The sequence below is a fragment of the Thalassophryne amazonica genome, chromosome 19, assembly GCF_902500255.1.
Source record: "Thalassophryne amazonica chromosome 19, fThaAma1.1, whole genome shotgun sequence".
Lineage (NCBI taxonomy): Eukaryota > Metazoa > Chordata > Actinopteri > Batrachoidiformes > Batrachoididae > Thalassophryne > Thalassophryne amazonica.
The window spans coordinates 29736181-29758248 of NC_047121.1; the positions used below are offsets into that span (position 1 = coordinate 29736181).

General features: G+C 39.6%; 2 protein-coding genes and 1 long non-coding RNA gene across 7 annotated transcripts in view; 1 reads left to right on the plus strand and 2 right to left on the minus strand.

Moving 5' to 3' along the window:
* Positions 1-13352, minus strand: part of ccdc88c (coiled-coil domain containing 88C) — a 112581-nt gene extending 99229 nt beyond the window's left edge. For 4 of the 5 annotated variants that reach the window (XM_034160076.1, XM_034160077.1, XM_034160073.1 and 1 more), the window contains exons 1-3: positions 12813-13352; positions 6144-6256; positions 999-1107 (exon numbers count right to left, since the gene is read on the minus strand). In XM_034160076.1, the coding sequence (XP_034015967.1) occupies positions 999-1107; positions 6144-6256; positions 12813-12872 (282 nt within the window). In that variant the 5' untranslated portion in view covers positions 12873-13352. The remainder of the gene's footprint in view (positions 1-998; positions 1108-6143; positions 6257-12812) is intronic. The other variant, XM_034160074.1, reaches the window with a different exon arrangement.
* On the plus strand, positions 1064-19374 carry LOC117501220. The gene is made up of 3 exons (XR_004557970.1): positions 1064-1076; positions 1323-1325; positions 19283-19374. It is a non-coding gene; the product is annotated as an uncharacterized LOC117501220 (long non-coding RNA).
* The window catches only part of LOC117501219 (MAGUK p55 subfamily member 5-A-like), a 37142-nt gene continuing 34384 nt past the window's right edge, over positions 19311-22068 (minus strand). Inside the window, exons 16-17 of the mRNA XM_034160079.1 lie at positions 20300-20410; positions 19311-19814 (exon numbers count right to left, since the gene is read on the minus strand). Of these exons, the coding sequence (XP_034015970.1) occupies positions 19638-19814; positions 20300-20410 (288 nt within the window). The 3' untranslated portion in view covers positions 19311-19637. The remainder of the gene's footprint in view (positions 19815-20299; positions 20411-22068) is intronic.

Below are 22068 nucleotides of genomic sequence, written 5' to 3' on the forward strand. Positions count from 1 at the left end.
CCAGGTGTCAGCCATTTTACATCTACCTTGGGGTGCGATGAGATCTCATAATATTAAAATTGGACAAAAGTTCTTGTTGAGGTGAAAAGCTGTCTCAGAGTGCTTAATTTTGAAATACACTTTATTTTGAAAAATCTCAACTTCTCAGAACACGCTGTGTTGCTATGCTGTGTCTTCAGTCATCACTCAGTCGAGGGACAGCAGAACAAGTATGCATTGGTGTCTAGGCTGAGCCTTCCACACAAATATAATTTAATAAACACCCAGAGAGGTTAGCCTGTTAGCTTAGCTATTTTTGACTCAAGGTGTGGGGCATGTATAGGCTTCTTTGGTCACACACTGAGCCACCCACACTAAACCTCTTTAAGCATTAAAGAGTTCATTGTGATGTACCCAGAATCAGTGCTGCTGTTGCTGCTAACATGGTGATGCCCAGATACGCGCTTCATGTTGGCTGTTCCAAATCTTTAAAGAAAACTTGACCTCACGCAGGCTTTGTCCAGTATATATACAGGCCATAGTTACAACAGAACGATAGAACTTTTAATGCATATGATAATTCAAACACCAAGTGGAATTGGAGTGACAAAATGATTAGGTAAAACATTTGAAAATGCTAAAGGGTTTAAACTATTGTTTCGTATAGTCACACTCCTAATTCTGCATTCACATGAAAATTAATTTATTCAAATACTACATCCATAAGAAGAATAATCAGCAGCCAAAGGAACAAAGGAAAAGTAGAGCTGTGACCCACATGTTAAAACACAGCATCTAATTGAAGAAAACAAAAATCTTCACTTTAATTTGGCACGCACAGACCACAGTGCGGTCAATAATCACACCTATTGATTTGGGGGTCAGACATTCAAAAGTAATGGCCAATTTAAGAACTACTTTACCCCCACCAAAAAAATGATAACCTCTAGTGTACATACCAGATACTGGTACTTATTAAACCTGTTATATATGATACCTTTCCACAGCTGTGTGTGTACCTGGTAGTACGTCCTGATGTGTCTGATGAGAATGGTCAGGTTGTACAGGCGCAGTGACACATCATTGTTTACGTTCTTGTTCAGCCTCTGATGAGTTGGCATGGGATCACTGAGGGGAAAAACACATAAGCAGCAGCATTTAAACTGAGATAGCTAGCTAGATAGATATAGAGATATATATAGAGATGGCGATATATAGAGAGAGGTAGATATAGCTATATAGAGATAGAGATATACAGAGATAGATAGAACAGAGATAGATAGATATAGCTATATAGAGACAGATATAGAGATAGAGAGGTAGACTGAGATACATAGAGGTAGATAGTGATAGATATAGCAATAGATAGAGAGATAGCGATAGAGATACATAGAGGTAGATAGAGATAGAGATATACAGAGATACATATGTAGAGACAGAGATATAGAGATAGAGCTATATAGAGATAGAGATATACAGAGATACATATGTAGAGACAGAGATATAGAGATAGAGCTATATAGAGATAGAGATATACAGAGATACATATGTAGAGACAGAGATATAGAGATAGAGCTATATAGAGATAGAGATATACATGTAGAGACAAAGAGATAGAGATATACAGACGTAGAGATATATACAGATACATATAGAGATTTTAAATAAAGATGTATAGAGACAGAGAGATAGATAGAGACACAGAGACAGATAGAGACACAGAGACAGACAGAGATACACAGAGACAGATAGAGACACATAGAGACAGATAGAGACACAGAGATAGATAGAGATACATAGAGACAGAGATAGAGATACATACACATCAAGTTGTGGCTCTTACAAAAGATTAAAAAAAAAGAATAATATATATATATATATATATATATATATATATCAAATCAAATCTCCAGCCAATTATGAACATGCAAAAACAAAAACTAGATCCAACAACTGTTACATTTCAAAAGACTAATGAAAAAAAAAAACTGAATATATTTATTCATAGATATATGCTGTATTTTCAAATATAAAACTACATGATCTTGGAGGCACTTTGCTTTCATGGCATCATTTGTCACGCCACCTTTCTTAGCACACTGCAGCACACCTGAGTAGCTCCTGAAATTAGCAGCTCTGTGTATAGAATTTATTTAGTATCGAAAATAAAGTTAAAATCCCACCTGAGCATAAACATGTTAATGAGTTAATACATTCCTTTTGTGAAAAAAAAACATGGAAAAAATTTAAATATTTTTAAATCTGACATATATAATAAAGATTATAATATTACTGCTGCCTTTAAAACAGTCATTTTAACCAACTTCCATGACATCATATCAGAGCAGATTTATCACATGTATTCAATTACTTTGTTCTCACTTTCTATTATTTGCACTGATCAATTTTCACTCGGTATTCTGGCAAAAAGGAGAGATTTATTTAACAGTCAGTCCAATCAGCTGACTGGCTGTGTGACTGACTGCTTTAGCAACTGTCTCTTCAAATTGTTCATCACGTCTAGTCCTTTCTCACTGCATCCTCCTCAGCCATAACCCAATTTCCCCTGGTGTAGCGTCCTAAATACCTCCTGCAGTCAGTGCTGCCATTCAGTGTGACGAGAACAATGGCATGATTATCATAGTATCTGAAGACAATTAACAGAAACATGAACATGTGGCCAGGGTGATTAGCAAGCAAAGCTTCTATTTATTGATTTATTTATTTTTATTTTTTTTGGGGGGGGGGGGGGGGGTACATTGAATTAAGTAGATACCATTTCATACAAACATTATTTCTTTAGTATATACACAACTATCCCACATTACACTGATCCTAATTTCCCAAGTTAGACTAATCCTAATTTTTATTTTGAACAAATGTTAACATATTAGAATTATTTTTAATTATTATAATAAAAGAACAGAATTTTATGACTAATCCTGCACTCAGAAATGTGAGAATTAATGAATCTGAATAAATATGATTTTAGGTGGGCTGGATAACGCCTCCCATCACACGTCCTCATTATCCGGTGGTTTGCAGCAGCTTGTGGAGCCATATTATGAGTCAGATGTATGGGCTTGGAAGGCGTGGGTGAAGGAGTGTAATCCCCCACAATTAAAAAGGGTGGTCCAGTTCACTGCGGTTGGCTACACTGCATCCAAATCACACACTTTCTAACAATAAAACCAAAATCAGCTCACTTCTGACATTTCGTCCTACAAAAACACCCTGAATTACACAAATCAATCACACTGACAGTTCAGTGCTTCACTGAAGCGTAAAGCACAGGTGTGGAATCCAGAGATTAAAGCAAAATAATAATAATAATATCTTCTCACTGAATTTTTTTCCACAGCCAAATCATAAACTGCTCACCATCTACCTTTTTAAAGAAACTAGGGCTCTCCAGACAATGGAATAACAACGAAGCGTCGTCATACTGTGGCATCATCTTGCAATGTTTTAGACTTGCTTAGAATCTGACTGCACGCAAACCCATTTTTGTGGGGAAATTTCACATAAACAACTTCAGCTCTTTATTTTACATCCAGATGACATAAATCATGACAAAACGCAAGCGTGACAGGAAGCCCGATGATCAGAGGATGATCTCTGCATTTTTTGTTTTGTCTAGGTGGTGAACACAGCTTGTGTAGCCAAGGAGTAGCAGGCAGAAAGACATCCCAATGTGCGGGCGCTGCGACCGCCAGTCCATCCCGGGAGCAAGGCATGGTGGCACCAAGACTCATGGAGGCCGAGGCACATCAGATTCGATACGACAGTCTGCTGCGGGATCGACCAGATCGGACGCTAACAACAATGCTGCGGCCACTGTGACTGTGAACAGGGAGACCTTTGTGAAGAAAAGGGTAAAATGGAAAACAAAATTCTTGAGGTACCGAGACACACTTTCACACTGAGATTTTGGTGCTGGATAGTGGCGTGCATTATTTCCATTCTATGTTTTATTGGACATGCTGCACCGAAATCATAACATTTCCGAGTGTTTCCAACAGCATTTACGTAGCTTTGAGGAAAACATCCCAGTGTGCGCTTGACTGGAATGTATCTGCCAACATTAATAATGGAGCCACAGATTAACTGTAAAGTTTCCATAAGTGTGATGTTGTGTTATGACAACTCATTTTTAAGTGACAACTGTTGATTTTGATGCAGTCACAGTAAAAGCAGCAGCCGCTCTCCACTGTGAGAAAACTTAGTGCTCGTGCATGTTTATCATGAATGCAGCCACTTTACACACTAATGCCTCACATTCACCCTGATGTGAGGGTGCTGCCATACAAGGTACTCACTACATACCGTGAGAAATTAGGGGATTAAGGACCTTGCCCAAGGGCCCTAAGTGATTTTACGGTCAGGCTGGGATCTGAACAGAGGATCCTCTAGTCTCAAGCCCAATGCTTAACCACTAGGCCATCACCTCCCCAGTACCGCAGAGCTCCTCACAAAGTTCTCTCATGACTGCGATGAGCATATTTTACGTTATGTTGTCCTCAGAAAGAGATATTAGGCATATTTTTGGGGGGAAAAAGTTAGTTGTTAATGTGTCACCAGTCTGCAGCTATGTTTTTAGTTTAACCACAGCAAGGACACTCAGAGACACTCAGAGAAAACTTTAAAAATATGTCTGTAAAATTCTGCTCTTTGCTAAATGTGTTGGTCGTAACTGCAATGTAACACACCACCCCCCTCCCCCAGAGTGTAGACAGGACAAAGAGGAACAGACAGGGACTCGCTGCCAGGAGGACGAAACAAAACAAAAACAGAGACGTTATTCTAAAGATCGGTTTTTGAACATGGGAAATTTTATATCTTGCGTCCAGCCTTGACTTTTCATCAGGACGACTTCAGAGCCAAACCTGCCTTTAATCAGCCCAATTGATGGAACTCCATCGTAGTGACAGAGAACTTTAAACCCTGAGAATCAGATGCTAAGTTTAGTAGCATCTCTCGAGTAGAAATGTACAATCCCTTTCAAAATGAGCCCCTGTAATGAGAGTAACAGAAGAACTATCCACCGTGCTGGATGGTTGAATGCTACCACATACACTGCACTGGTGTCGGCCACATCAAAACAAAGAATAAATCACACAGATTTTTATTCTGGTAGACTTCTATCTTCTAAGCAATAGTCAGTTGGCCAGTTTGCTCTTTTAGTACATTACTGTGACATCCTGGCACTATCAAGATGATCTGCAGCAACAAACAACGTTGGAAAGTGTTTAAGTTGTGCAACAATTTTCCACATGTACAGTGCATCCGGAACATATTCACAGCACTTCACTTACAGCCTTATTCATACATACATTTTTTTTTTTCCTCTCAAAATTCTACTCACAACACCCATAATGGCGACATGAAAAAAGTTTTTTTTTGTTGCAAATTTATTAAAAATAAACAACTAATAAGAAATCACATGTACATAAGTATTCATGGCCTTTGCTATGAAGCTCAAGCTATTGACCATCAGCGCTTATAATTGGTTGACCAGCACAACACAGCCACTCCTTAGTAAAAGGCACATGACAGCCCACTTGGGGTTTGCCAAAAGGCACCTGAAGGACTCTCAGACCATCAGAAACAAAATTCTCTGTTCTGATGAGACAACATTTGAACTCTTTGGCGTGAATGCCAGGTGTCATGTTTGGAGGAAACCACGCACCATCCCTACAGTGAAGCATGGTGGTGGCAGCATCATGCTGTGGGGATGTTTTTCAGTGGCAGGAACTGGGACACTAGTTAGGATTGAGGGAAAAATGAATGCAGAAATGTAAGGAGATAAAAAACAAAAAAAGCTTTTTTCATATCATTATGGGGAGTTGTGAGTAGAACGTTAAAAAAAATTCATCCATTTTGGAATATGGCTGTAATATAACAAAATGCTGAAAAACTGAAGTACTGTGAATAGTTTCCAGATACACTGTAGCTGTTTCTTTCTTTTTTTTTGGAACTTTTTACTGTCAAGTTCAGAAGCTTATCTGGCTGTGACGTCTACAATCTGAAACCAGTCAGAAGCCAGGATGTGGTTTTACAAACACTTTACACAGACACACACAGGATACCCTACGCGCGCGCGCACACACACACTTTTGGCTGACTCGCACAGCAGAACTTCACTACTCTGTGCTTCTACCTACATGTGTGTCATGATCTTGTGCAGAAAGAGGCCATCCACCAGCTCCATGAACATGTTGACCCGCTCTTCTGAGCCCACGCTATCACTGCAACCCAATGGACCCAACGTCCGCACCTACAGGCAAAAGGAACAGTTAGCTATGTCATGCATAGAGCCTAACAGGAAGACTGCAAAATTTCATGTCTGTATAGATTTTTCTTCCCCCCCCCCCGCATCATTTTTGAGGGTCCATTTTAAAACTCTATTATCTAAGAAACTACTTGTGCAAAGTCCTTCAAATTATTTACGGTGAGTATCTTGGACTATGACTGTAAACATGGACTCAAGAGCATGGAAAGGGCCTAGACTTTCTTCAAAAAAAAATTTGACTGCAACAACCTTTAAAAGGCAGGGGACTGATATTTTGCATATACGTCACACATTATACTGAGTCTGATTTCCCAAGATCCACATAACAAGTGCTAAACTCCTTTAACATTTATAAGCATGAAGGAAAACGGAGCTACAAAACTACTACAGCAGCAAATTTAAAAATAAATGTGTTCTGCAATGGCTACATAACTAATATAGGATATAATTATAGCATGATGGCTTCTGAAAACAGAAACAAAAAGTCTGCATAAATAAAAATGTCATATACATACATCTTTACAACAAACATAAGCACATTCATACAGAGTTAATTTTTGCACCTGTGTTGGGCCCCGAAGTCTGGTTCTAACGTGGCACTTGTTCTTCTACCATCTGTATCTACTGGACCTTGTTTCAGGCCGCACAATATCCCCACACAACTACAGACAGGAGAATGCTGTGCTGGTCGACCCATAACAGAAAACACAACTGGTGAAGAAATTTTGTGAAACATTTTGTTAAAACTAGTCAGGTGAAAGTTGTGGTCATTCTATTACGCGGTCAGGTCATGTTCTGTTATTGTGTCAACAGGAAAAATTGTTTGGTTGCTGGTCATGTTAACAGGACACGAGGTCAGAGAAACAGGAAGCACCGCAAGGCTAATAACCTGTTTATGTTCTGCTGGCTCTAATATCCTGGACCAGCAGCCAGCGCTGAGCAGCAGAAAGTTTAAAAAAAAGACTCCCAAACCACAGTTAAAATCAGCTAATATCAGCGTTCATTAAAGGTGACTCAAGGTTTTGACAATGTTTCTTAAACTTTGAGCCAGTCTGGCCCACTAAATTTAAAATTTACTTGGGTCAGTGTGTGCTTCCAAAGAAAAGGTCATACATTAATTTTTCAATGCAGCCATCATCTACGTTGGTCAAACATCTTCATTGTATTCAATACACTACAATATGGTGAGTCACACATTATCAAATTTACCAAACAATCGGACTTTTCACCAGGTGGTTCTGTGGCTGGAGATGCCAAACATAACTAAATGTCCTACAGAGTTCTAGCTGAAGCAATCCAAATTTAATCAGAAATCTGGGAACCCAACGAAACAATCAAAGACAGCAGCTGAGAAATGAGTATCCTGAGGTTCAGCAAAAATCTGTTTGCTTTTTCACGCCTCTGTTTGTTAAACATCTAACATGTTCTGGATAATCCCGTTAGCTTCATCTGTGCTTTGTTGTTAGCAACATAAAACAGATTAATTCAACTTCAGTTCTGCTTCATGTCCTGCAAGCATACACAAAGTAATTTATCAAGCAAAAAACACACAATCCCTTTTTTGTTCCAGATTCTCAAATGATCTGAAAATATTTGACATCACCGTGAATTTAATGTAGTGCTCATGGAGAATTGTCACAACATCAAATTAAAATCAGTCTTCATCACAAAAAGATTTATTGAAATTCCGTTGTGTAATAAATCACTAGTAGTACATGATGCATATTGTGTAAAAATACAATAAAGAATTGCGAAAGTCCTCACCATGTTTACATTATTTAATTTAAATATAAGAAATGGAAAGAGTTTGGCACGGCATTGTGCAATGGATCTAACCAAAGCAGAAGGTCTACAAAAACTAGTCACACATAAAGGAGACAAGTGAGGGAAGCCACAACTACTGGTAGATGTTACAAAGTCATATTTGTTATCATTTTGCTCTACTATATGGATTTCGATGATACTGGCTCACCAGTAGAGCACGCTTTGTCATCATCAGCCTGCACTAGCAAATCAGTGGGAAAAGTGAGAACTCGTGTTGCTTTGTTTGACAATGACAAAAAAAAAAAAAAAAAATGGCATAAAGTGGTGCGCATGAAGGAAGACCGGTGGAACATCTGTAGTATGGACAGGGTTCAGATTTAAGAAGTCAGACAGTGAACAGAAAATGATCAACTTCAAACTGGCCAGCAACAGTTTTTGCAATCATTTCTATCACCTCAAATCGCAAAATGTTAAGTATGAGGAATGCAAAAGATTGACATTAGATAAATTGTTGCAGAAATTAATAGAAAAAAATAATTGGCCTGCAAAAAACGTCAGTTTTAGTTTTTCATTTTATTGTCCAGCTTGATTTTTTATTATTATTATTATTATTATATTTAACAAAAGTGTTTTTCACAGATTAAAAGTTACTTGGGGAAATGATTAATATTTTTTGTCTTTACTGTGGATCTGCACAAAGAAAATGGGTTCAAAATACCTCTGTATTAAGTCATAAAAAAATGTTGTGGTAACACAGTAAAGAGTACAGGCTGTGTAGTTCCCAGACCAGTGCTTTCCACTTCAAACATTTATTTAGAAATTTTAAGAAAAATTAATGTACCATGATATATACCGTTACAGTTCGTGCTTCAAATTATACGGCCATATAAATTTTAGGTCACACCATCCAGCCTTAGCCAAAAGACTCCACAACAACCCAGAAGAGTCACAACCTCCACTGGCTTAAACTGGAGTGGAGTAACAAAGAGACTGTTCATTGTATTGGTGTCTTGCTGGCTTCCCTCACTCATTTCCTTTAAGCATAGGCAGAGTTTCTGTTGTTTTTTTTGCAGACAGCCTGCTCTATTCAGATTTTGTAATGTCTGATTTAACGGAATCCAAAACAATCTTGACTTGCGGGTTTGAAAGGTATTTATCCAAAGGACACATGATTATGTTGGGAAAACAGACAACAACATATAAAAGCATAAAAGTTCATTAAGGTCATCTACAGATGTGAAAATTTCTGATAATAAAACTCTCCAGGAAGGTGAAACATTCTGGCTGAGTGCAGCATGTATGCATTTTTTCCCTTTAAGACCAGGGGTGATGTTAACGGTCATCATAGGTTTCAAGACACACCACTGACAAGTTGAATCATGAGTCACTGAAAAACCCATGAGTAAAGTTTGTTATGGTTTTATAAGTTATGGTTTTATAATAATAAGTTTCACATCAGATAATCGCTGATGACTAGGGTTGGGTATCGAGAACCGGTACTTTTCAGGTGTCATTAAGAAATGATTCAACCCACCAATATCAATAGCCTTTTTGCTTAACGATTCCCTTATCGGTCTTTCAGAGCAGCCACTGTTTTTGAGGGTGTTTGTCTGGAAAATGATTATTTCTCTACGTTGATTACAGACCCTGCAGCGGCTCTGTAATCAGCCATTTCTGCAGCGCAATTCCACTTTGAAGCGTGAACCAATGAAGCAATGCTTCGATCCACTGGCTTGTTGGTTCTTTGAGTCGCTGTTCTTCAGAAGGATTCCACTGGCTTGTTGGTTCTTTGATTCGCTGTTCTTCAGAAGCGGCAAGTCCGCTTCTTAACCCCTCTCAAAGCCATTAAAATATGTCAATCATGACTGAGTCACTTTTGTATGGATTAAAGTCACGAACTGGGACTCTTGTCTTGTTGCAGTCAAGAAAAGAGAATCATCCTCCGTTCCGTTGGCACAGCTCCAAACGCTGCGCCACTCTCTGCCAAGACAGAGTCCAGTCGAATTTAATAACTTCAAAAGGAATTGCTGTTTTAAATAAAATGACACCTCTTTCCAAACACTGTGATACAGACAAACTACAACTGACTAAAACATTTTTTTCCTCCCAAAATGAGACGTCCTGCATTCTTTATGAATTACACCCTGACGTGCAGCACAGCCAGCTACAAGAGCTCAGGTCATAGGTATGGAAAGATATTCATCCCAATAATGTCTGAAAAGAAGTACTTTTGACAAAAACTACAGATTTTGTTTATTTCTATTTCTATCCAGAGATCAAGGATCCACCATGTAGAGTTTATTATGTCCACAGTTTAAGGGTCCAGTGACCAATTTCATATTTATTTACTTTAAGACTCAAAAAATGTTGCTGACATTGAAAACCTGTAAAGTCTACATTTAGTACACAGAAAATTCACAAGAGGTTTCAATAAGGGAATCAGATCGATATAAAAAAAAAATCTTATCAATACCCATCCCTACTGATGACCTGATCGAGGAAACAGACACTGAAGCACCAATTCCTGAAGCATTTCATCCTTAATGCCTTGAAAATTAAGTCAACTTTTGGAACTTATTCACGTCACACAATGTGAGGAATAATGGCTCTGGAACGCAGGACCATTTCCCTGCAGCATGTGTGAACTAGGCCAAAGCTCTGTGTGAGTCCACATAGCCATGCCTCTACGGTAACAAATGGGCCATTAACAGTAAGAGTGATGGGTTTAATTGCAGTAGAGGAGAGACGGTGTCATAGACCGAACGGTCCGCCCCTAAAAATTGGTCTGTCCTGCCTCCACTGCACACACACTATTTTGGAGCTCAGCAGCTTGTCTGGGAAACTCTCTTCACCCAAAGTGATCAAATGGATTATTAACATCACATGACAAGGTAAAACCTCTTAAGAGCCGAAATCTGTAACTTTCAAATGGGAGGTGATATATCATGTTTCAGTAGGCCACTGAAGTTTCTTTTTTAGGGGAAGATGTATTGTCCAAACGGACAAAAATTACATTTTGTATCCAAAAATCCCTTCAGGAGGAAAATTACAGCCCTTTTTAGGGTAGGGGTTAAAGGGGCCAAAACAGTGACATAGTCAAAATGTGGATTTTGACCTTTGAATATCTTTGTGCGCCCTCAGTAAGCCTCATTGCTCTTATGGTATATCAATGTATGGATGGAGTTCTCCCATTTAGCGTTCTATTTTTCAAGGCTAACTGAGGGCGCCGCCTATAGGTGACGCTTCAAGTCACAACTTTTGACATTTTGGGCTACATCTGGGACCCTCCCAGGGCCTGCACCCTGAATAAGCCTTGCTCATTTATGCATATTTGGATACAGTGGGACAAGTTCTTTCCAAATTTGCATAAATGGCAGTGGCCTAGTTAGTGTGCTTTTGCACAGGTGGCGCTCTTTATGTTAAGAACACGATATTTGGCAATTTTCATTTGTCCATATCTCAGTGCTACCCCTATGGATTTCAGTGAAACTTGTTTTATTATGTTCCTCTATATCTCTACTATTCAGGATAAAGATATCAGGAAGGCTTTTTGCCTCAACCCAAAAACACCTTCTTCAAAAAGCTCCACTTAACTTGACCATAAACTGTGAAACTAGAAATTAGCATTCAATTTCGAAATTTACGACAGTCTGCTATGTGCGCTAAATCTAAGATTAAAATCAAATCAATTTTATTTATATAGCGCCAAATCACAACAAACAGTTGCCCCAAGGTGCTTTATATTATAAGGCAAAAGCCATACAATAATTACAGAAAAACCCAACGGTCAAAAAACCGTAAAACCGTGATATTTTACTTATATTACTTACTATTGTCTCATTTAAAATTTTGACAAATTTGCTTTATCTGGAATGTGCAACTGAAGCACTGAATAACTGCAATGAGACACAAATTCTGTGACTTAGACTAGAAATGCAAGCTGAGGCAGACAGGAGAGCAGAGAAAAGACTACAAGTTGAGGCAAACGAGACGGTAGCATTGAAAGTAGCATACATATTCCATATGGATAGCATGTGGAGCCCATCTCCCAATTTTTTCCCAAATATTCATAACATTTGCAGGGGTTTGGAAAAACGTCACGCATTTTGATTCCCCCGCAAAAAAAAGTCTGCAAAGTAAATTAGCAAAGAAATTCAACTCATTTGTTTTACTGCACAAGAGATAGTTTTGAGCTGTACTTGCCATTTCTGCAGAGGTGCAGCAGGACTTGCAGGTGCAATGAAAAGTGAGCCAAACATGAATATACATGTGGCATAAAATAAGAAGAAAAAAAGTCCAGTTTTAGATGTTAATGGGTTTTTTCCAACAAGATTAAAAAATTCTAAATTTACAGATTTATTTTTATTTTGAGTTTGATGTCTAATAATAAAAACTTGTAAAAGACAAAAGGGTTTACTGCACACTGTTAAATGATTCTACTTCACTTCAAAACAATTTACCCTAAATGATTAACTGCTCATAATAATCCTTAACGTTTGATTAGTTCATTTATTGATTGATTGGTTGGTTGGTTGGTGATGTCACTACCACGCCATTGATAACAATAAAGACCAGCAGAGGTCAAAGATCAACACACAGGAGGGGGCTAATCACTGAAGCCAAACTAACAAAAATACTTTGTTTGCTTTGATAAATTCCAGAAACACCAATAATCTGTCAAAACATGTAGTTTAATTCAGTAAAAGTTTCTCTCAGAGCAGATGTCGGTAGGAGGTGGGAGAAAAAAAAAGAAGAAAAAAGAAAAAAAAGCACTCACCCAGACCACCAGCGGCGACTCCATGAACGTGTTGAGTAACTCGGACAGAGTCACATCCATGTTGGACTCTTATCGATCAGTCGATATCCACAGCGGGATCGGGGCAGGTCACCGCACAGCACCAAACAAAGCCTCCGCGAGGCATCGACCCACGCCGCGCGAGCGCTCACTCTGTCGCGCGCATTATTGTCTCGCACTCCCCTAAACTACAGCTTTAGAAGATTAAAACAAAAAACCCCGACACAAACTCTTCCGGATACTTACAGAGAACCAGGTGCGAACACCGGCCCTGTTCCGTTAATTCAGCGGCGAAACATCCACTTTGTTTTCCGCGTGTACGACCAACACTTGATCCAAACTTCTTCGCAGGACAGTTGTGCGCGTTGTCATGGATACACGACTGGGACCGTAAAGCGGATGAACTGCCGTAAACGATACCCCAACTAAAGAAAGATAGAACGAACGAGAAAGTATACGCAAGAGAAAAGCGGGATTCAAATAGTTGTTTCCGTCGTTTGCTTCGTCAACTCCACCTCTCCGTAGAACTCCTCTCCATCAACCTAACTGCGGCTCAGAGACAGACGGAAGACTGACAGGCCGACAGACCAATCAGCTGCCGGAACCCTCAATATTGCCGCTTTTTTTTAATGCATCAACCAATTACACGTCATGAACTGGCTATAGACTGACGTCACTGCCACCCCAGCCCAACTAACCAAAGGTAGCAAAGTGAACAAGATAAATAAGGCTAATTTGCGTGGCCTACGTTAAATAAAGTTAGAGTTGTGCTAAAAGGTTTAAAAGAAGAGAAATTAAGTTTAGTTTTAATTTTAGCTTCTTTGCGTATACGTTCTTATGAGTTTTTCATATACAGAAGTTATGATGGATATTTGTTCTCCCCCACCCCGCGTCGGTTACAGGTTGTGTTTAGCGTCTTGCTTCAGGTTGACACCTCGCTCTTCATGCAGGTTGGCAGCAGACAAACCAAACAAACACAAAGATGTAAATAATTTTTAACTGACAAAAGACCACACCTGCGAAAAGTCAGGTTGACGACGAGCAGATTTTGAGACTGTTACTTGGGAAGCTTTATAGGAGAGTTTAAGCTGTTAGTGAATGTTGGTTGATCCTGTGCTCGTCTGGAGTGGACACGTGTGACTTATGGATCAATATGAAGTATTGATATTCGGCATCCTGTATGTTGATGATATAGAACAAAATACAACAAAACTCCAGGTCTGACAGGGTGCCAATCAGTGTCATGACACCATGGACCTGTGTGCATGTTCCCAATATGACCTCACGTGACCCCACCCTCAACCATATCAGTCTTCCCATCAGTTACATGACTTATTCAAAACAATGATTTTGATCTACACATTTTAGCAACAAAAGCTTATAACGCCTCGTCTTGGTGGCATTCCTCACCAGTGTCCTTTCAGCACACTCAGTTTTTTTAAGAACTGCCTTCTCCAGACAGTTTTATCACAGTGTTCATATTTCCTGCTGATGTAAATCAAATCCCAGTCATACTTTGTGACGTGGAATGTCCATGCATCCATCCCCTGACTTGCATGAAGGAAAATAGCTTTAAAAATGATTTGTATTAATATGTTCAGAATATGTTCAGTTACTTTGGCCTCTAAAAATGGTATAGAGTAGATGGTGCTGTGGCATAGACGCTGGACTACCATCCTCTGACAGGACAGACAGGATTAGGATTGAACATATCAGAGAGATAACACAGGTCAGAGAGATGAGATTGAGATTGTTTGGACATGTGCAGAGGAGGGACCCACAGTATATAGGGAGAAGGAGCCACCAGAGAGGATGAGGGGTCCACAAAGGAGATTTGTGGATGTGCTTAGGGAGGACATGCAAGTGGTTGGTGTGACAGAAGATGGACTGATGCCCTGCTGTGGTGATCCCTAAAGGGAGCAGCCAAAAGAATGACTGTGGATGTTCTTTTCCTTCCAAGGTCATTATAGCCACTTTAGGGTGGTACTAAAAATAGACTAGGTCTCAGTCTCATACCAAAATTTTGGGTTTGTTAGTGAAGCATAGGGTTAGCTGCCAGCAACCACATTCATATCCTCTCTACTGCTATTGAAACCAATGCCCTCAGTGCTGTTAGTTCTGACTGAGTCTGCTCTTTTTCTGTCTTTCTGAGGTACTGCTACTGACAAGTGTTTGAGAGCCACATGCTGAGTGGCTGGATGTGGTGTGACCTGCACTGCATGATGGACAGTATACTAGCATATCACGGAACAGACGATGGCCAGAAGAGCCACTGCTGGAGCTGGGGACACAGGACTGGTGTGGCTGATGTTACATACTACAACTCTGGTCAAGAATAGCCTATTACTCTGAGGACTCTTCTCATCCAACTCTATACCTTGGGCCTGGCCTTAAGATGGACTTTACACTTTTCTACTCTTATAACTGTTTAAATGGCCCAAGCAGTGGGTCACCCCTCTGAGTCTGGTCTGCTTGAGGTTTCTTCCTCAAGTAAGGTTAGACCGCACCAGTGTGAAGCACCTTGGGGCAACATGTTTTCATTTGGAGCTGTATTAAAAAACATGAATCTGTAATATATTTTTCAGAGGATATTTAGCAGTTTTGTGATTGACTCCCTTGGGACATGAACTCACAGTGTGCGACGTGGGAGGTAGATGCTCTGACCAGTCCGCTAAAACCTGGGCTCTGGCCTGAGTGGCCAGAGTATTCTTTAGCGTCGAGGGAGTTCACTGCCATATGCACAGCAACCGTGCTGGTCTCTGTCACAGAAGCAGTTGTGACACATTAACAAGACTCCAAAGAATCAGTGCAGACAACCTAGCCCTCGTAGTAGGGCCTGCTGTTGGATATACTACATTGAGTAGTGCTTATTGGTGGGCATGAAATAAATCCAGCAGTTTCACACACCCACACTGGATGTTATCAGTTGATTTGCATTTGTCAAAGATTATTTCTGTTGAACATTTGCCTTCATCTTTAGACAAGGGTTTTGGGTTTTTGGATCAGTGAGTAAACGGCTCACTCGCCAGCTATGAAGCTGATCAAACCTGTCGACAAAATAAGGATAACATCTCAGTGTGTGTGGTTTGGTTTCCTCTCAGCCCCCAAAAAAAACAAAATGCAAAGTTTTTATCTCCAGCTGGTGAAGCAGTGTTTGTGTGGTCCACGCTTCAGAAAGCACAGATTGAATTAACAGACAACACCGCCACCTAGTGGTCACCAGCAGAAAGCTTTCGGCTTGGTGAAGATGGTGTTGGACAAAGATACTCATTCTGAAGAATGGATCCACAGGGAAAAAACATTTCCAGAGATTTGAAATTAGGAATAATTCTAACTTTTTGTGTATAAGCTCCTGATATCTCAGAGGTGCAAATGAGTGCCCAACTGAGTTTAGCATATTTTCCAATTGTGGGACAAAAAGAAATACTTTATCTTCTATAGAAAATTTAACTTTTAACCAGTACACTTCCACTTGTAGAATTAAATCAGTTAATTATGGCAATTTATGTCAGATTTTACAGCTAAAACTGATTCCAAGTCTTGAAATAACCAGTAATTTACTTAAAACATAGGTTTAAATAACAGGAGACTATTTGCACAAGATCATACTACATGTCTGGACCACTCAGACTTTGTTCAAAGCCACAAAAACTCTCAATACAAACAAATTTGTTAGTGTGTGCAGTTACTGCACGAGGCCCAATCATCAGTGGAACAGTTTGGATTAAAAACCACAAAACAAAAGATATTTGAAATACTTTTGCACGACTAAAATTATTCTGTGCAGCATAAGGGACAGGAAAAAAAAACCCTCAAACTTCAGAACATTATAAAACTGAATATTTGTGCATGAGCATTGCAGTACGATGTAACAAGTAGGAAAAACAAAATCCAACTGTATGACATAATGGAAGTTGACAAATGTCTTAGTTTTTCCACTGCCAATCTTTGTACATCCTGCTTTAACGACATTTATACCATATTATTCATTAATATGTAGAGAGTAACAGCACCCCCGCACAGATTCATTTTAAAATTTCTGCATTTTAACAGGAAGTGAGAAAGTATTCAATCCCAACAGAAGTGGTACCTCAAACAGGAATGAGTCAGGCCACCGTGAAAAAATTTTAATGCATCATCAAACTCCATCACCACAAAATAAAAAAATTAATAAAAATAACTTGCAATTAAAACTGTGGAACCTGGAATGAAAATCTGGAATAACTTAAAAGTCTGCATCAAATTCAACTAATGAAACATTTTGGATGTTCCTGGCTAGTCAACTTTAATCTCACTGTGACTAAAATGCTTTAAGAGAAAAAAAAAAGAAAGCGGAGACATTTTCTAGCAATCTTCTATTTATTTATTCATTGTGAATATTCTTAAAAAAGAGGTGACACCAGATAAACAAGCGGCTTCAATCAACTTCACATTCAATACAGTTACTTCCACTTAGCCCCGCCCATCCTTCCTGCTGGACAAATGGCAGGCAGGACAGTGGGAGTGACGCCTGCAACTGGTGCATTTTGGACTTGATAGATCTATTTTTAATATTACAAATATATAAAAGCGCTACACAGTGATAACAGAGATATAGTGCTGAGCTACTGCAGGTAATAATTATAATACTTCACTGTCATCACACCGTCTCATCCAGTCACAGACACGTGCACGCCCACACACACACACACAACACTCAGCACATGGCGCTGAGCACACACCCAGAAGCAAACCTGCAACACTCATACCGCCGTCAGGGTCAGAGGTCAGGTCTTCTAAAATGTGGTCAGAGGACGAGATAATCTGTGTCAATGGCAGCGACCGGTACGAAGCCCGAGTGAGCGCACGGACGTGTCAGAGGTCACTTTGGTTCAAGCAGGCACAATGAAGGAAGCGGAAAGACGTGTGCAGTCTCACGTCAGTTTAACCAATAAGACCCAAGGAAACAAATGAATCAGAGAAACGCTGGTCATGGAAGGTGCAGAGTGACGGGAACGCAACTAAACAGGAAATCTGACAAAAATAAGATAAAAACGAAATGTTTGTGGAAGGTTATGAAGAGGGGAGGGGGGAATCAAACCATCAACCACACCTACAGGTCACCAGTTTTAGTTAAAAAAAAAAAAAAACTTTTGGCTTGGCTTCTACATATTGTTGGTGTTTGACATCAAATCATAAAATAATTCAGGCTTCATCCTAGATGTTTTAAAAATGATGGTCAGGGGGGAGGGGGGATCACGATTTTACAGTTTTTGTCATTTTAAGATATTATTTGGAAATTATTCTAAACATGAACATGGCAGCTGTAGTAATGACGGGGTTCCAAAAACCCACCATGCGCTTTAAGTTCTCTACTTTGTAATCTGCGGCTTGATTGGTCCAATATCATAAGAAAAATGACAAGATGGGCAGACTTTGTTTTTCCACCAAATATTCAAATGGACCCTGCAGCAGTCAAAATTTGGCTGCGGTCAGTTTGTTCACAGAGGTTGTCATGTGAGGATATCCACACTTTGTTCCCTAGAATCTTCAGTGGAAGTTCACAGTATGAGTACCAGCAGTGCATAAAAATAGAAACTTCACCAGAACATGTGCAGTAAGTGCTGATAGAATGGGAAGAAAGCATCAATAACTACATGATGCTGCAGGTTTACTTAGAACTACGGACTGTGGAAAAATGGATCCTTCACACATGTTAAACAAGAGTCTAACACTCGACCGCTAACGCTTTAACCACTGAAGAAAAAAGAAAAAAAAAAGTGAAATTATCTTTAAAATGCAGTGAAAAATTTTCTACATGATCTGAAAAAATTTGCATAGTAGGAGTCGACTGATTATCAGCACTGATAATCAGCCGACTCCTATTTCATAGTACTAACCCAGTTCAATAAATCATTTTTACACAGTTGATTTATCAGAAGATGCTATGCGTCATTATGTTTAATGCGTTTTAGAGATTAGTTTCCATTTTAAAAATGAAAAATAAATCTTTTGAATAAAGAACGCGGAATTGTTCGATCCTGATTTGATGTCTATAGAAACACGGAGGCGGAGTCTCTTCTTTCAGGCGCTGTAACAGCGGTCGCATGTTGCCATCTCAAAGATAATTGGGGTGATGACCTCAGGAGAACACTCGTTCGTGCTCGTAACGCTGCTATAAAAATAGAGGGGCGTCAGTAAGGTCCAGGTCCTAAGGCTGCAGTTTCAGGTCGGACTCAGCAGCATGAGTCAGCAACTAATGCACAGTCATGTGTGATCCGAGTGCTCGTAGCGAAGAAGGCGGTGTCGGCTCAGCATGGATGTCAATCTGGACTGATTGTGTATTTCTGTTACAAACTGTTTGTGTCACTGAATTTCACACTTATTTCCAGAACTCTCATTGGTACAGGTTTTGTTCTCAGGACCAAAGCCAAGCTTCAGACTGACATTAAAAACAACATCAGGTGTTTGAGTTTTGATCATTTTAAGTTAATGTTTTTAAATCATGTTTGTTGAAATGATGACGGGTTGTCAGATTTGCACACTGCGTTTCTCAGAACAGCAGAGGAAACAAACAAACGTGCATAACAGTTGTTCAGCTCCATGTTTTGGTCTCAGACAGAAACCCCACAAATTAAATGTTGCCAATCTGATTCAGGATCAGTTGAGCATTTGCTCAGAGTTGCTGCTTTTTCACAGTTTGTTTATTTCCTCAGTGCCACCTGGTTAATACATGATGCAGTGTAACAATGGCTGTGTGTGTAGCTGAGTCTGCGGCGGGTTCGGTGTTGGCGTTAAGTCTCTACACCGCGTGCTGTGGGCATGTTCTCAGCGCAGCCAGGAGCTGGGCACCCACTGTGGTTCAGTGTCCAGTTTGTTGATGAGTCGTAGCAGCTCGTTATAGGCTTTATCATGGTCCATGTTAACGATGACGGCGTCGAACAGATGTCCGCAGATCTGTTCCATTTCCCGGGCTTTCTCGATGATGTCACGCAGCTCCTCCGGCTGTGGCCAATAAACACACACACACACATATTAGTGAAGGAAGAGTTCATCAGGTTGTAATGCGATTATCATCACATTAAAGCTGAAAACCTGATACGAGCACATATTCATTACACATGCAGCCACGCTGCTGCATGACGTCATGTGTGCAGCCACACTTCCGTACAAAGCCGTTACGCATGCAGCTGTACTGTTAGCGTGTAGACGCAGTGTACTTGTATGCACACTAACATAAGCTTTCTAAATGTTCTTAATATCAAATATTTTAAATAATCTGACTCACAAGAACACACTATTTTGGTGATTTTTACATTTAACCTTCAGCTGACTGATGACAGTATGATCCTCTGCAAACTGAAGTGGGTTTTTTTTTATGTTTTTCAGAACAGTGGGTCTTTCGGGTTACTGGTAATTCTGAGAAGCAGTTTTACAAACAGATGCAAACACTGAGGGTTTACTGGATATAAACTGAAACAGAGTGGGACCTTGGGATTCTTGTTCTCTTTAGCCAACAGGGCTCGCAGTCTTTCCTGGGAGGGCGGGGCTATGAAGATGATGTAAGGCTTCAGGTCGGAGCTCCTCAGCACCTTTAAAGTCTGGATACACAAACACAGATTAAAATCCATCCTCCAACGTCAAAGACCTTCCAAATAACCGCCTGACTAATCAGTGGTAGATTTAACCTGGTTGTGTGAGAAAAACAAAATGTCTGTGTGGTATTCTGAAAAGTAATCCTGGTTCCACCAGTGGAAAAATGCATAAAACTCAGGTTTGGTGCAAAGTGCCTGATAGAACTCTCTTGATAAGAATATGAAACCTTCCTGGGTATAAATCTAATAAGCCAGGATGCATTTCAGAGGCTGGTACAGTTGTGTTCAAAATAACTGTCTTTAAACAAGTGAATAAAGCTCAGAATTATAATAGCTTTTGTGTACACTACACAGAAAAAATTATCAAACTTATTACTTTACAGACAATGGGGGGAAAAAAAGGAATATCAGGCGGTAAAAATGTGTATTTTCTCTTTCAGTAACCCTTATTACACACTTACATGTGGCTCTTATTTCAGAATGAAGGTAGATGTTGTTGATGCTGGTTGCTGTGCATTTCTCACTGGAAATCTGAGTAAAAGGGGTCGTTCCAGACATTGTTCAAAAGAACAGTGTACTTTGATTAAAAAATTGACTGGAGGGGGAAAACCATAAAAAGTGCAGAAAATGACAGGCTGCTCAGCTGAAATGATCTCAAATGCTTTAAAATGGCAACAAAACCAGAAAGACATGGAAGAAAATGGAAAACCGCCATTCAAATGGATCGAAGAATAACCACACTCAGCCAGTGATCACATCCAGGGTGATCAAAGAATGTCTAAGGTTACCTGTGAGTATTGTAACAATTAGAAGAAGCCTATGTGAAGACAAGCTGTGGACAAGAAGCCCCCACAAAGTCCCTTTGTTGAGAAAAACAATATTTTATTCTAGTCTCTATTCTAAGGTTACAGTTTGCCTAACAACACACTGACTGGCTTCGAGAGAAGATGGTTATTTTTGGGTCTAGGGGCCACAGATGACCACCCAAAAACTGAATTCAAGCCACAGTCCACTGTGAAGACAGTGTCGGGTTAGGGTCCATTTATAGCATATCAGTGATCATGGATCGGTTTAAATACATAAAAATACTTGAAGAGGTCATGTTGCCTTATACCAAAGAGGAGATGCCCTTGAAATGGATGTTTCAACAAGACAATAACCCCAAACACAGTAGCAAGTGAGCAGAATCTTGGTTCCAGACCAACAAGATTAACAGTATGGAGTGGCCAGCCCAATCCCAGGACTTCAATCCAAAAAAAAAAAAAAAAAACTTGTGGGGTGATGTCAAAAATGCTGATTCTGAGGCAAAACCAAGAAATGCAGAGGAATTGTGGAATGTGGTCCAGTCATCTTGGGCTGGAATGTCTGTTCACAGGTGCCAGAAGTTGGTCGACTCCATGCAACACAGATGTGAAGCAGTTCTCAGAAACAGTGGTTATACAACTAAATATTAGTTTAGGAAAGATGAATCTACAAGCATCTACAGATTTTTTATTTTTTTTTTTAACAACCCAATATTCCTTTTTCTTCACTTTGTGTAAAGTAAGAAATTTGATACATTTTCCTCATGTTTTGGTTTGTTCCCAATGTATTTGAGTGTATGGAAATAAACGCTATAAGGATTTTAATCTTTACTTACTTTTTAAAAACACACAGCTGTTATT